Genomic DNA, 14817 nt, shown 5'->3' on the forward strand with positions numbered 1-14817 from the left:
CCAATTTTCATGGTGGCATTGTCCGAAGAATGAAAGCTCAAAGATGCCCCAATGGTGCAGGAAAAAGGATCAGTCCAAGCATCCTCTCCAAGCTCCCAGGAATTTGCACCAAATCGCTGGGGAATGTCAGGAGAGGAGGGTCCTCCATGCACAAGGAAGGACCTTAAAAAAAAAAAAAAAAACTATTCAGGAAAAGAGCCAAATCACAGGGGCAGGGGAACCTTGTGTCCTGAGAGGAGAAACTGGAAAAGGCCTTTCTGTCAACTGAGCTGAAGCTTTCTGCCCACGCCACCTGCAGCACGTGAGCCCCAGCCTTGCCTCCCTTATCAAGGAAGCTTTTCAGAGGCAGCAGCAGCAGCCCTGAGTAATTTCTTTATCTCATTTCCTCTTCTTTACAAGTGCCTGTGTTGTGGTGTGAGGCCCAGATAAGCTTTTCTCTCCAGGCAGCCCCCGAGTGTCTTCCTGCTGGGCTGGTTTTCCCCCCCTGAGCACACCCAGATGGGTCAGCACCAGCTGATCCCCACCCTTCCCAAACCTCGGGAGTCTCAGCTCCTTCTCCACGGATTCCCAGTGGAGGGAGAGGGTCGGGAGTGCCCCTGGATGTGCAGCTACACCCCTGCAGCCTTCACTGGAGAACTGTTGTGGATTTGCTCTGTCCTGAGCTGCTCATCCCTCCTTACCCCAATTTTCCATGGATTTAACCATGTTAGGAGGAGCAAATTCATTCCAAGCATGGTGTGAGCGAAGTCAAACCTTATTCATGGTCTTCAGGCAGAGCCAGAACTTTTGGAATTGCTCCCAAAATACCTTCCTGAGCAGCAGCAGAGGAGCCAGGTCATGGAATCATGAATGGTTTGGGTTGGGAGGGACCTTAAGGATCATCCAATTCCATGGGTAGGATTTCCACTGTCTCAGCTTGGACACTTCCAGGGATGAGACAGCCACAGCTTCTCCTGGACTTTAGGAAGGTGTCTACCATGGACACTGGATGGGCTGTAAGGTCCCTCCCAGGATTTCCATCCTGGAATTCCACGGCCATTCCCTGGTCAGCACACGGGGTCAGGGCCGTGTTTATGTGGCCTCTCTGCTCAACTGTGTGGGCTGAGCTGGTGCAAATCCAATCAGCATTGAAATCCTCACCTGGGAGCAGCACCTGCCCGAGGAGGAGAACGCCTAGCCCCTTCTTCCAGGCAAATCCTTCTCCTCCTTCTCCAGGTTAGCACCGTGCGCCCACAGGATCACCGACGTTGGAGCAGACCTCCAAGGCTGAGCCCAGCACTGCCCAGAGGCTGCTCCTCCTCAGCTCCTGCTTCACCACAAACTCTCCCAGAGCTGAGGCGTGCGAGGGGTGGAGGAAATGCTGCTGGTGGTAATAAATTGATTTTGGAGTGCTCATCTGCCTCATGTCTGAGGAGGGAGAGAGACAGAGACAGAGACAGAGACAGACACAGACAGAGACACAGAGACAGAGACAGAGCTCCCCGAAGTGCCCGAGGCTGCAGCTGCCCCTGCCAACATCCTGGCACTGCTCAAAGGGAATTTTTTAGCTTAAAATTCATCTCATCCACCCCTGCCATGGCAGGGACACCTTCCACTGTCCCGGGCTGCTCCAAGCCACAGTGTCCAACCTGGCCTTGGACACTTGCAAAAACGGGGCAACCACAACCTTTCTAAGCTCTCTGAACTTCAGAGCTCCTTCCTTGTCCTGAGCTTTCTGCTGCACTTTGCATGACCGATAAATGTGTTTTCCTTTCTTTCTTTTATGTCTGACGAGGAAAAAAAAAAAAGGACAGTATAGGGAGGGGCTGGGGTTTAGGGCTCTGCTGGAAATGCTGTGGATCATCAGAGCTCCAGGGGGAACTTACAGAAGATTTCCAGTACCTGAGGGGGCTTCAGGAAGGCTGCAGAGGGACTTTTTACAAGGAGATGAAGTGACAGGAGAAGGAATTCAATATTAGGGAGAAATTGTTCCCTGGGAGGGTGGGCAGGGGCTGGGATGGAATTCCCAGAGCAGCTGGGGCTGCCCCTGGATCCCTGGCAGTGCCCAAGGCCAGGTTGGACACTGGGGCTTGGAGCAGCCTGGGACAGTGGAAGGTGTCCCTGCCATGGCAGGGGTAGCTCTGGGTGGGCTTTGAGGTCCTCCCAACCGAAGCCAGTCTGGGATTCCATGCCCACATGGATTCTGTGGATGGACAGGATCCAAATTCCCTCCCACCCCATTCCCCAGCCCTGAATCTCACCCAGGTCCTTCCTGCTCTGCTCCTGCCCTTCCCCTGCACTTCTCAGGTGCACATTTATCCACACAGGGACTTTTTCCTCTCACCCCCCATATTTTCCTTACTTCAGGCATTTCTTTTCCTCCTGGGCAAACAAGTCATCCCAGTTTTTTTGAATTCCCTCCCACTCAAAACAATAGGCCAGGCAGGGAGTGAAACTGTCCCTCCTTGAGCCAGGCTGCCACACATTCCTCCTGCTTTCAGTGAGGGACTGGTGCTAAACTCAGGATTCTCATTCTTCCCTGGCCAGCAGGAAAGGCTGAATCCTGTTCTGGATCTCAGTCAGGACTGAAAAAGCCACTGGAGTTGCCCATGCTGTGTTTGTTGCCTCAGTCACAATCCAGGGATAACACCAGCACAAGCAAGGGATCACAGAATCACAGAATGACGAGGTTGGAAGAGACCTCTAAGATCATCAAGTCCAAGCCGTGCCCCAACACCTCAACTAGACTACAGCACCAAGAGCCATGTCCAGTCTTTTTTTAAACACATCCAGAGATGGTGATTCCACCACCTCCCTGGGAAGACAGTTCCACTACCTTATTATTCTTTCGGTGAATTTTTTTTTCCTAATATCCAACCTGTACCTTCCCTGGTGTAGCTTGAGCTGACCTTAATCACAAGGTTTGTAAAAGAGTTGAACTTCGTTACTGAGATGTTTTAATGAACTACTCTGCTTCCCTCCTTCTAAAAATTCCCAAACCTCTGCTGCCTCATGACTGAAATGGAAACACACTCAGAGAACAGGGTGCAGGTAAAGGAAAGGCTGAGGGTGCAAATACCTTCAGATCCACACAAAGACACTTTGGAACACCCAGATTTACCATAGGAGAGAGGTTCTTTCATGGAAATAACAAACTGCTACAAAGCACACTGGATTTCACAGAATCCCAGAATACCTGGGGCTGGAAAAGCCCTCCCATGCAGTCCCAGCTGTGCCCCATGCCCACCTTGTCCCCAGCCCAGAGCTCTGAGTGCCACCTCCAGGGGACACCTGCAGGGATGGGCACTCCAAAGCTCCCTGGGCAGCCCCTGCCCAGGCCTGAGCAGCCTTTCCAGGGGGAAATTCTTCCTGGTACCCAACTGAGAGTAGTTTTGGATTAGAAATTGGGACGGAATCTTGCCTGTCAAGGTGGAGAGGCCCTGGCACAGAGAAGCTGTGGCTGCCCCTGGATCCTGGAATGTTCGGTTCCAGGTTGGACACTGGGGCTGGAGCAGCCTGGGACAGTGGAAGGTGCCCCTGCCATGGCAGGGGTGGCACTGGGTGATCCTTAAGGTCCCTTCCAACTCAGCCATTCCATAACTCTGTGATTACTCCTAATGCCATGACTAAAGGATTTACTAATTTTAAACCTCCTTTGTTTGTTCCACACAAGGAAATGGAAAAAGTGAATTCCTGTTGATCAACCCCTCTGCCAGATATAGCACATTATTCCTTTTGTTTGGAAAGTTTCATTTCCAAACACCATCCATTAATCAAAGCCCATTAATGCAGCACTTTTAACATCCAAATATTTTCCAGCAGATCTCACCAAGGTGATGTTTTTTATCCTGGTGTTATGACCAGCTCCACTCCCATCAAAAAGCTCAGCATGGCATCACCTTTTAACCCAAATGAAAACAAAGAAGTGGGATTCTTGTCCATTGAGGAGTTTTAACCACCTGTGACCATCACAGGAGTGCTCTGGACAGTGAGGAGCACTGGGAATGATGAGGGGCTGGGAGCTGGGGGAACACTTTAATCCTTTGTTTGGAATTCTCCTCCTCTCAGCTCTGCCCTAGCAAAGCTGAGCTTTAACATCTTCAGTGCTTCCCATCCTTCACTAAATGTAATAAAGCTTCTGATGGCAAATTAATTAAACACGTTGACAGCCGTGATTTAATTGTGGGGGATGAGGGAACCTCTTGGAAAGAGTCAAAGAGAGGTGTCCCTCAAAGTGAAGCTTCCTAGGGCAAAGCAGTGGCTGGAAAACAAAACCTTTGTTTGCTCTACTGCACTTGAAGTTCAAAATTCACCCCTTATTTTTCCACACGACAGAAAAACATTCCATGGGATCTTTTTTCTTTCGAATCTCACCCCAAAATTCATGTTTGGTGTGAGAGGGACCTTAAATCCCATCCCATTCCAGCCCTGCCATGGGGCAGGGACACCTGGCACTCTGCCAGCTCATTCCAATCCCTGTCCAATCCAGCCTGGCAGAGGTGTCCATGATCTGGGTGCTGCTCGTCACACCAGTCAATAAACCAGGAAACAAAACTGCTTAAAATACCAAGAAACAAACGTGAAATAATCAAGGTATCAGCACTTCAGTTTAATTAAAGCTGCCACATCCAAATTCTCCAGTGGGTTTGGATCACAGAATGGGTTGGGTTGGATTTGGGGTTGTTTTTTTTTAAAGAACTGAGATAAAAACCAAATTATCTGCAAATGTGGCTTTTACAGGGTCAAAGAATCATCAGGGTTAGAAGAGACCTTCAAAATCCCCCAGCAGCAGCCCAAGGGCCGCATCCAGACTCCTGAACACTCCCAGAGACGCCCAGAGACTCCATCATCCCCCCGGGCAGCTCATCCCAAGGCTGACCACTCTGCCAGGGAAAAATATCCTGTAATATCCAATCTGCACCTCTGTGACCTCCCAACACCACTTTGGAGAGCACAGATCCAGCCTGTGGTGGCTGGGCCAGGCCTCCAGCAGCCATTCCTGCTCAAACCAAGGCTAGTTTTCCTTTCAAGGTGAGCCAGGGTTTCCCTCCATGCCCCAAAGAGCCACTGGCCAACAAAGCAAATGCACTCAGGGCAAAGTCAGTGCAAATAATTGAGGAGTTTTCTCCAGTTCAAAAGGAGGAGGATTGCTTCCTCCCCAGCTCCACCCACAGCAAACCCAGCACAAAAGGCTTCTGTTCTTGTCTCCCAAAGAAAAATCCCCTGGCATTTCCCTTTGATTGATGATAGGCAATAAACTGAGGCAGGAACCCAGTGAGTGTGGTGGGTTGGAACACAGGGACTCCAAACATGGATCCTACCCCCATTCCTCGGGCTGCCCGTGCACAGGGACCCTGGAACCCAGCCCTGGGAGGAGCTGGAGCTGCTGCAGAGAGCCCAGAGGAGGCTCCAGGATGAGCAGAGGGATGGAGCAGCTCTGCTGGCAGGAAAGGCTGGCACAGCTGGCATTGTTCACCTGCACAGGAGAAGCTTTGGGCTGAGCTCAGTGTGGCCTTGCAGGGCCTGGAGGAGCCCCAGGAAACCTGGAGAGAGACAATTTCCAGGGAATGCAGGGACAGGACCCAGGGAATGGCCTCAAAGTGAAAAATTACAGGTTTAGATCAGATATTAGGAAGAATTTCCTCCATGTGAGGGTGGGCAGGCCCTGGCACAGGGTGCCCAGAGCAGCTGGGGCTGCCCCTGGATCCCTGGCAGTGCCCAAGGCCAGGCTGGACACTGGGGCTGGAGCAGCCTGGGACAGTGGGAGGTGTCCCTGCCATGGCAGAGGTGGCACTGGTTGGGCTTTGAGGTCCTTCCCAACCCAAACCATTCCATGGTTCCACGCTTGTCACTGGCTCAATGCCGAGATCCCCTGCAGTGGGACCTCTCCCCGTGGTTTCTGTCCCAATCCCTCTGAGTGGAGCTGCTTTGCTGGTGCAGGATTTGAGGGATTGCTGCTGCAGGATTTGGGGGATTGCTGGTGCAGGATTTGGGGGATTTCTGTTGCAGGATTTGGGGGATTTCTGGTGTAGGATTTGGGGGATTGCTGGTGCAGGATTTGAGGGATTGCTGGTGCAGGATTTGCTGCTCCCTCTGGCAGCCACTCATCCCACGGGAAACGTAGATGTTTGGAAGCAAAGGAAGCAGCACCTGCAGAGGGCAGAACCCAGTGGCAGCCAGGCTGGGATCATCAGGAGTCTGGCACTCCCAGATCCAGGGTTTTGCAAGGCCAGCTGGAGCAGCACTGGGCTTTGTGGTGACTGATGCTGAGGTTGGTAACGGCACCAAAACGGCACCGAATCCCCCCCGGGCAGGAGGCGGCCGCTCCCTGGAGTGTCCTTGGGATGCCAGGAGTCATCCCGTGGGAATGGAGCAAATCCAGCCCTCGTGTGCCTCTCCTGGTCCCCAGCAGCCGGGCTGGGCTGTGCTGGAGCAGCCCTGGGTGACTCAGCAGGACAAAGGAAGGCGTTCAGTGCCGAGGACACGCTGGCAGTGCTGCCCACTCCATCCCTGTTCCCGCTCGCTGCCCCCAGAAAGGACTTCCCAGAACTCACATCAGTCCTGGCTGCCCTGGGCTATAAGAAATGGATTTCTAGTAGGATTTCGTGTCCAAAGTGTTCTGGTAAAGAGCTCTGAGAGCTTTCCCTGTGCCAGGGAGCCGGGAGCTGAGCCATGGGTTGGGGTTGTGCCTGTGGCACCCCGGTGGTGCTCAGGGATTTGTCCTTCCTGGCTTCTTTATCTCCCACAGCTGAGGGTCCCTGCTCACACTGCAGCTCTTGAGACAGATTTTTTCTGGAGTAGCCAAGGAAAAGCACCACTGTGAGCTTTGGTGGACAATTAATCACAGTGTTTGATTAGTCCTTCCCTCCTCCTCCTCCAGCCCCCTCTGGAATAATCTCTCCCATTCCAACGCTTCCTCAGCTGCAGTTCCTGATCTCAGGAGCTGCAGAAACAAGCAGGGAACTCAAGAAGCTGCAAGGAAAGTTCTGCCCAGCCCAGTCATTTCTCAAATGTGTATTTGAGAGGCTGTGTGTGAACCCTGTGCCATGAGAGCAGGTGGAGGATGCGAGCAGCACACACAGGGAACAGAATTCCTGGGGGAGGGAATGGCAGGATCCTCCTGTCCTCACACTGAAGGTCAGAGCTGCTGCCTGGCAGGACAGGGAGTGTCCTGGCTGGAAGCAAACGGGGCAGTTGTGGTGAAGGACACTTGGAAGGAGTTTTACTTCTTGTTAGAGAGGAAAAAAGCTGCGGGGGAAAATCTGGATTTCCAGATCGAGATTTTCTGGATTGCATTTCCAGTCTGTGTAAGGCAGCTCTGGCTGAACAATGCACTGCCCAAGATGTCCCATCCTGTGTTTCTTGGATCACAGAATCCCAAATCCCTGGGGCTGGAAAAGCCCTCCCAGCCCATGCAGTCCCACCTTGTCCCCAGCCCAGAGCTCTGAGTGCCACCTCCAGGGGACACCTGCAGGGATGGGCACTCCAAAGCTCCCTGGGCAGCCCCTGCCCAGGCCTGAGCAGCCTTTCCATGGGGAAATTCCTGCTGCTGTCCAAGCTGAGCCTGCCCTGGCCCAGCCTGAGGCTGTTTCTTCAGGGAATCTTCCAGAAGGAACACAGGGCTGCCATACCCACCAGGAAAGTCTGGAATCCTTTTGGATGAGCCCCAGCTCTTCACTCTGAAGTGTCAGACAACACTAAAAAAAATCCACATTATATTAAAATCCTAATTAAAATCCACCCAACAAAAGCCCCAGGCAATTTGCTGGGTCACCCTCCCTCGTGCAGGAGCTCAGCTCTGGGAGCTCTCTCCTGGCAGGGCGGCAGGATAGAAACTCTGACACGGCTTTAATGACAGGGCAGCGCTGCTGTGGCAGCTCCCAGCCCAGCATTCCTGCACGTCCCAGCTCCAACAGCTCCTGCTGATTCAGGAGAGCTTCAGCAGCCCGAATTTGTCCAGCAGATTAAAAAGCAGGTGCAGCACATGGTAATCCCTCTGCCAAATTGGGCTGTGTGGGAGAGGCATTCAGCAAGAACTTTCCATGCCTTGGCAGCACGTGGAGCCATCCAGGCTCCCACAGCCTTCCAGGGAAGGCACTGGCACAGTTTTGTGCTACTGAGAAGGAAAAGCTGCTTTTTATGGCAAGTCCTGCATTTTCCCACTCAATAACATCAATAAATGGATCATTGCTTTACTTACAAAGGCTCAGCATGGTTCAGCTCCTAGAAAAGGTCAAAAAAAAAAAAAAAAAAAAAAAAAAAATCCATGCTGCTGTTAAAGGCCCTTAAGAGCATCCCAGAACTGGGCTGGAAGGGATTTTCAGGGTCATGTCCCACAGGCAGGGACACCTTCCACTGTCCCAGGCTGCTCCCAGCCCCAGTGCCCAACCTGGCCTTGGGCACTGCCAGGGATCCAGCGCCTGCCCACCCTCCCAGGGAACAATTCCTGCCCAAAATCCCATCTAGCCCCACGCTCCTTCAATTTAAAACCATTCCCTGTGTCCTGGCACTCTCTGCTCATGTAAAAAAACCCTCTGCCTCCTTTTCAGAGCCCCCTTCGGGTTCTGGAATCTGGGCTCCGAGTTCTCCCAGGAGCTCTCCCATCAGCCTGACAGTGACTCCCACCAGGGAATCACTTGGGTGAACTGCTCTGTAAATCCCACACACCCTGGGGATTAGGATCACTTCTACAGAGCCACAAGTGGCACCCAAAATTTACCTTTTCCATCCGGAACCAGGCACTTTTCTCTGTGGGTGGCCCCAAGTGCTCCTTCAAAGCGAGGAGATTTACAAAGAGAAATGCAGAGCAGCAGTTTGTAAAGGTGGGATCATAAAATTATGGAACGCTGAGGGCTGGCAGGGATGTCAAAGATCTTTTCCAACATCTGCTATGGGGACGGGAGCCAGAGCTGGAGGCTGAGTGTGGAGCTGGTTTTATTCAGGATAAAGCCATTGTTGGATATGTAGCTCCACCTACGGGCACCCACTCGTACCTCTGGAAATCCTTCAGATTCAGCGATTTAGTCCCGCTTTAAGGTTCCAGTCCCAGAGTATTCAAGGTGGGAAGAGCCCTTCAGGAGCATCCAGTCCCACCCCAGCAGCATCAGCATCACTCCAAGGGCCACGTCCTGACTCCTCCTGGACATTCCAGTGACTCCAACCCTCCTCCCTGGGCAGCTCTGAGCCAAGCATCCCACAGATTTTAAGAGGGGCATGAAAAAAGGAACTCCTTTCAAAAACTTTCACAAAGGAAAACGATTAACTTGATTTACCTTAAATGGTGTCGGGAAGCTTTGATCTCGAGCACTGGGCATCCAGCAGGGTGCCAAGAGGAGGCACCAGGCTCTTCTTAGCGGTGCCAAGCAATGGCCCCAGAGCCACGGGGCAGGGGCTGAGCCCAGCAATTCCCCTGCACAGGAGGCACAACTTCTGCCCTGGGCAGTGCCCAGCCCTGAGCAGGCACCAGAGAGGTTCAGGGGTCTCCTCCCTGGGGATATTCCAGAGCCACCTGGAACCAACCCTGTGCTCTGAGCTCATTCCAGTGAAGGGAATTTTTCTTTCCCAGTCTCCAACCTGAGCCTCCCCTGGTGCAATTCCAGCCCATTTCCTCTCCTCCCTTCCCTGCCCCTCCTGTCAGGGAGTTCTGGGGGCAGTGAAGTCCCCCCTGAGCCTCCTCTTGTCCATTCCAACCCCCCCCCTCCCAAGCAGCTCCTCCCAAGATGTGTTTTCCAGCCATGCTCCAAAGGAGCTCCAAACAAAAGGAATTCCCGGCAGGAAAACACACACAACACTCAGCATGACGAAGTCTGGAATGTGACAGTCCCCCTTTATCAATGGAAATTTTGTCAGGGAAGATAAACCCAGCCCTGCCAGCTCCATCCTGCCCACTGTCATTGGAGTCACCTCTGTGCTCCTGCCTCACTCCCTGTAACACTGAAAATTTGGCATTATTTGCAAGCTTAGTGTCAAAATGGTCTTGGGGAATGTCTGCATCATTGTTTTGTCTTTCCAGATCCAATTATGAATTATTAAAAGCATCAGCAAGGAATAATTCTCTGGAAGATGTTTCTGAAGTGTGTTGGGCAAGGCAGGATAAAAGGAAAAATGAAAAACTTGTGTTCCCCAAGACAAGCCAGAAGCAGAACTTGAGCAGGCAGGTGATGATGCCACGGGCAAAATCCCTGCTGGAATTGTTCAAAGATGGTCCCAAAATTGTTCAAATGGCTCCAGAGCTGCTGGGGCTCACTCCTTCCCCAGCCCTGGCAAGTCTGGGCTGAAGAAGAACCTTCTGACCCACTGAGCCAGGGTCAAACAGCAAAGTTCCCACACTCACTGCTGCTCTGGAAAACAAAACTGATTAAAAAACAACTTTGGACCTTTCGAGGTCGTTGCCTTCACCTCGATAACGAGGAGGGGCTTTAATTGGGTACCAGAAATTCCTTTTTGCCATCACAGGACTTCCATCCCTACCCACGGCAAAACCTTCGTGGTTTTTCTTAATTTCTTCTGCAACAAAAGGACGTAAAGTTATCAGGTAAAGCCATTTAAATACATTTAAATAAAGTATTAAATGCTTTAATACTTGAAGTTATCAGATAAAGCCATTTAAATACTTAAAGTTATCAGGTAAAATAATTTAAATACATCATTTAAATGATGTACTTTCCTATTCCAGGAGCTTCAAAAATCATGGGATCATGGAATGGTTTGGGATGGAGGGACCTTAAAGCTCGTCTCACTCCACCTTCCACTATCCCAGGTTGCTCCAAGCGCCACCCAACCTGACCCTGGGACACTTCCAGGGATGGGGAATCCAGAACCTCTCAGGAAAAACTCCCCAATTACTCATTTTTAAATAGAAATATGTCATGTATTATGAACACTCAGGGATTATTCTGGAGCAGGAAGATGCTGATACCTTTATTAGGAACTTGGGGCTCAGAAGAATCAGGTTTTCACTGGAACATCCCCCACTGGGTTTTACTCATGAGCACATTCTCCCGTGTGGAGCTCATGCAATTCTCTGAAGGTTGGAAACCTTTTCAAGGCATCCATTTATGAGGGCCTGGCACAAAATGCTGCCCCTCTGGAAGCTGGAAATTCCCATTTTGGTGCTGAACTTTGAGTGGTTCTGTGCAGAAAACACCAGGACATTTACAAGAAGACAACAAAATATTTTAATTTCAATCTGCCCCGTGCTATACAAGTGTATAAAATACCAACTAAGCATCCATTGGAACATTACAAAAATAACCAGAGAAAGCAAGCAGCACACTGGAATCATGAGGACAGGAGGTGGCAGATCCAACCAGGAACACACCGAGAGCATTCCAAGATTTCCATGCTTCCCACCTCAGGCAGGGGTCAGGTATTAAAATGACAAAAATCAGATTTATTGATGGTTTGAATTGAAAAGCAGCTGTGCTTTTGTAGGGAACACAGCAGCAGCCACCTGGGTTTCTACAGCCAAACTCATGCTTTGATTATTCATGGAAAAAGGACAGGACAGGAATTATTCCCAATGTCTGGAACTGAATGTGGTGAGACACAAAGACCAGCAGTCATTTCAGAAACATGGAAAGGTCTTGGAAAGGCTTCAAGGCAGTTGTGGCAAACCTATGGAGTTTTCCTCCACTTAATTCCTTTGTTTTGGGCCTTGAGTGCAGCACATGGGTAACCCAAAATAATCTGATTTTCCTGTGTCCAGCTCCAGCCATCCATGCAATCAGCTCTTCTCAACAGCTCCCATGGAGCCAGGGCCACTCAGACACCAGAACCAGGCTTTGTTCCAGTTTCCAGGGAATAACAATCCAAGCTAGACCAGGAAATTCAGTATATTCCTGGTCTCTAGGCCCAGATTTCTGTTCCAGTCAGGAATTCCAGGCCTTCCAGAACAACCTGCTTCCCTGCACCATGGCCTGGAATGGCTCCACTCTTTTTAAAACAAATATTATTTAAAAAACCAAGGTGTCAGCCAGGAATTTCAGTCAACATTTGCTTCAATCTCTTCTCAGAACAACTGTGGCAAGAGCAAACCAAGAGAGAGCCACAGTTTGATTCCTAAAAACACAATGAGAGGCCCCAACATCCCTTTTCCAAGACCCCAAGTGGTGTTTTCCATGGATAACAATTCCTGTCTCTTCCCAAAAAATCCTGATCCTTTCAAGGTGAGGATCTCCAGTTTAAAAAACACTATTAAAGCATTTCTGCCATCTCTCTTCTTTGAAATTTGCATTTAGGAGCCTTTAAAGGCTGCCATAAAAAAAGCCCTAAAGCTTTCCCACATATTCCCACTGCTTAAATCGGCACTCCTTGGCATTAAGCATTTCATCCCAGCTGAGTCTGGAAGCAAAGCTCAGAAAGTTTGGATTTTTGGATATCCAAAGCCAGTAGAAGAAGATCCAAGTGTGCAGCTTGGAGTAGGAATGGACAAGGAAAAGGCACTCCAGCTCTCCTCACTGCTTCCTGGGTGGAATTTTCCAATCCAAATCAAATCTTTACTCACCAAAAATGCAGATTCAAGTTTCTCCATAGTTTTTTTTTTTTTTTTTTTCCACTGGAAAAACCCCCCTTCTCTGAATATGCACCATCAGCATTATCTGAGTCCTTTTTCCCCCCCTCAAGTCAAAGCTCCCAAACAAATCCTATTGAAGATATAAATTACCTGAACTTAAATAATTTAAAATCCATATATTCCAACAACTCTCCTATTGCACGTTTTTCCACTGCTTTGCCAGGTAAAACCCTCTGCAGGAATTCCAAAGGTTTAAATTTTAAAAAGCACAACTTCCAGAGCACCAAAAGCAGGTGCCTGAGGAACTGGATCCTGCTGGAAAACGAGTGCCAATAAAACCAAATATAAATATATCATGTATGTACACATCCAGGAGGAATTCTGGGATGCTGAGATAATAAATACTTTGAAACAATTCCCAGATTTACAGAAACTTGGGAGAAACTCTAGAAAAGAAAGCAAATTACTTGAGAAGACCAAGAAGAAACATGCACAAAACCTAGTGTAAGAAAAAGGGTTAAATTCCCAAAATTCCCATCATCTTTCCAACCCTGTTATCCCAAGGTTTTCCGAACAGCCACCATGGGTGTCACCAGGAGCTTTCCCCCAGAATAAGCCCAGTTATGTCCCAGGATGTCCCCTTCTCCCATCCTTTGTTCCCAGCATCCAGGAATTCACTCGGCACACGGCACCAACTCCAAACCGAGCACGGAATTCCTTCCTCCGGAGCAAACTTGGAATTCTCCTCCTGCAGCTGCTGGGAGCCGCTGTTCCCGGGCAGTTTTGCACTGCAAATCCTCGGAATTTTGGATTTCCTTTGGAGGAAGCTCAGCTGAGGTGGGCGGGGGTGTAATCGGGACGGCGGGTCTGGATGATTTTGGGCTTGGGTTTTTTGGGCTCCTCCTCGGCGTCGCTCTCCCGGTCGCTCTCGCACACGTGGACGACCACGCTGGGAGTGGTGGCCGTGGCCGCGTGCAGCTCGTACTTGTCCCCTGGCAGGGAAAAACGGGGAATTCCTCAGGAAATGTCACGGCATGGCTTTTCCATGGGGTTTTTGGGTGGGGGGTTCCTGAGGAAATGTCACGGCATGGCTTTTCCATGGGGTTCTTGGGTGGGGGGTTCCTGAGGAAATGTCACGGGGTGGCTTTTCCATGGGGTTCTTGGGTGGGGGGTTCCTGAGGAAATGTCACGGGATGGCTTTTCCATGGGGTTCTTGGGTGGGGGGTTCCTGAGGAAATGTCACGGGGTGGCTTTTCCATGGGGTTTTTGGGTGGGGGGTTCCTGAGGAAATGTCACGGCATGGCTTTTCCATGGGGTTCTTGGGTGGGGGGCTCCTGAGGAAATGTCACGGGGTGGCTTTTCCATGGGGTTCTTGGGTGGGGGGCTCCTGAGGAAATGTCACGGGATGGCTTTTCCATGGGGTTCTTGGGTGGGGGGTTCCTGAGGAAATGTCACGGGGTGGCTTTTCCATGGGGTTCTTGGGTGGGGGGTTCCTGAGGAAATGTCACGGGATGGCTTTTCCATGGGGTTTTTGGGTGGGGGAGTCCTGAGGAAATGGGACATGGGGAATTTTTAGTGGGGTTTTTTAGGAAATGTGACGTGGTGAATTTGTACTGGGGTTTTTAGGTGGGAAATTCTTTAGGGAATGTGACATGGTGAACTTTTTCATGGGGTTTTTTAGGAAATCTGACATGGTGACTTTTCAGTGGGGTTTTTAGGTGGGGAATTCCTTAGGAAATGTCACAGGGTGGCTTTTCCATGGGGCTTTTGGGTGGGGGGGTCCTTAGGAAATGGGACATAGTGAATTTTTAGTGGGGTTTTTTAGGAAATGGGATATGGTGACTTTTCAATGGGGCTTTTTAGGAAATGTGACGTGGTGACTTTTCAGTGGGATTTTTAGGTGGGGAATTCCTTAGGAAATGTGACATGGTGAATTTTTAATGGGGTTTTTTTAAGAAATGTGACATGGTGAATTTTTAATGGGGTTTTTTAGGAAATGTGACGTGGTGAATTTTTAATGGGGTTTTTAGGTAGGAAATTCCTTAGGAAATGTGACATGGTGAATTTTTTATGGGTTTTTTTAGCAGGATATTCCTTAGGATATGTGACCCCCATGGGATTTTGGGTGGGGGATTCCTGAGGAAATGGGACACGGTGAATTTTTAGTGAGGTTTTTTAGGAAATGTGACGTGGTGAATTTGTACAGGGGTTTTTAGGCAGGAAATTCCTTAGGAAATGTGACATGGTGACTTTTTAAGGGTTTTTTTTTTTTTTTAGGAAATGGGACATGGTGACTTTTCAGTGGGGTTTTTAGGTAGGAAATT

The 14817-nt window shown here is 50.0% G+C and overlaps 1 protein-coding gene across 2 annotated transcripts in view; it reads right to left on the reverse strand.

Moving 5' to 3' along the window:
• Positions 1–11132: 11132 nt before the first annotated feature.
• Positions 11133–14817, reverse strand: part of RCAN1 (regulator of calcineurin 1) — a 38305-nt gene continuing 34620 nt past the window's right edge. For both annotated transcript variants that reach the window (XM_068179489.1, XM_068179490.1), the window contains exon 4: positions 11133–13485. In XM_068179489.1, the coding sequence (XP_068035590.1) occupies positions 13322–13485 (164 nt within the window). In that variant the 3' untranslated portion in view covers positions 11133–13321. The remainder of the gene's footprint in view (positions 13486–14817) is intronic.

This window comes from Anomalospiza imberbis, chromosome 2 (assembly GCF_031753505.1).
Source record: "Anomalospiza imberbis isolate Cuckoo-Finch-1a 21T00152 chromosome 2, ASM3175350v1, whole genome shotgun sequence".
In the NCBI taxonomy this organism is placed as follows: Eukaryota; Metazoa; Chordata; class Aves; order Passeriformes; family Viduidae; genus Anomalospiza; species Anomalospiza imberbis.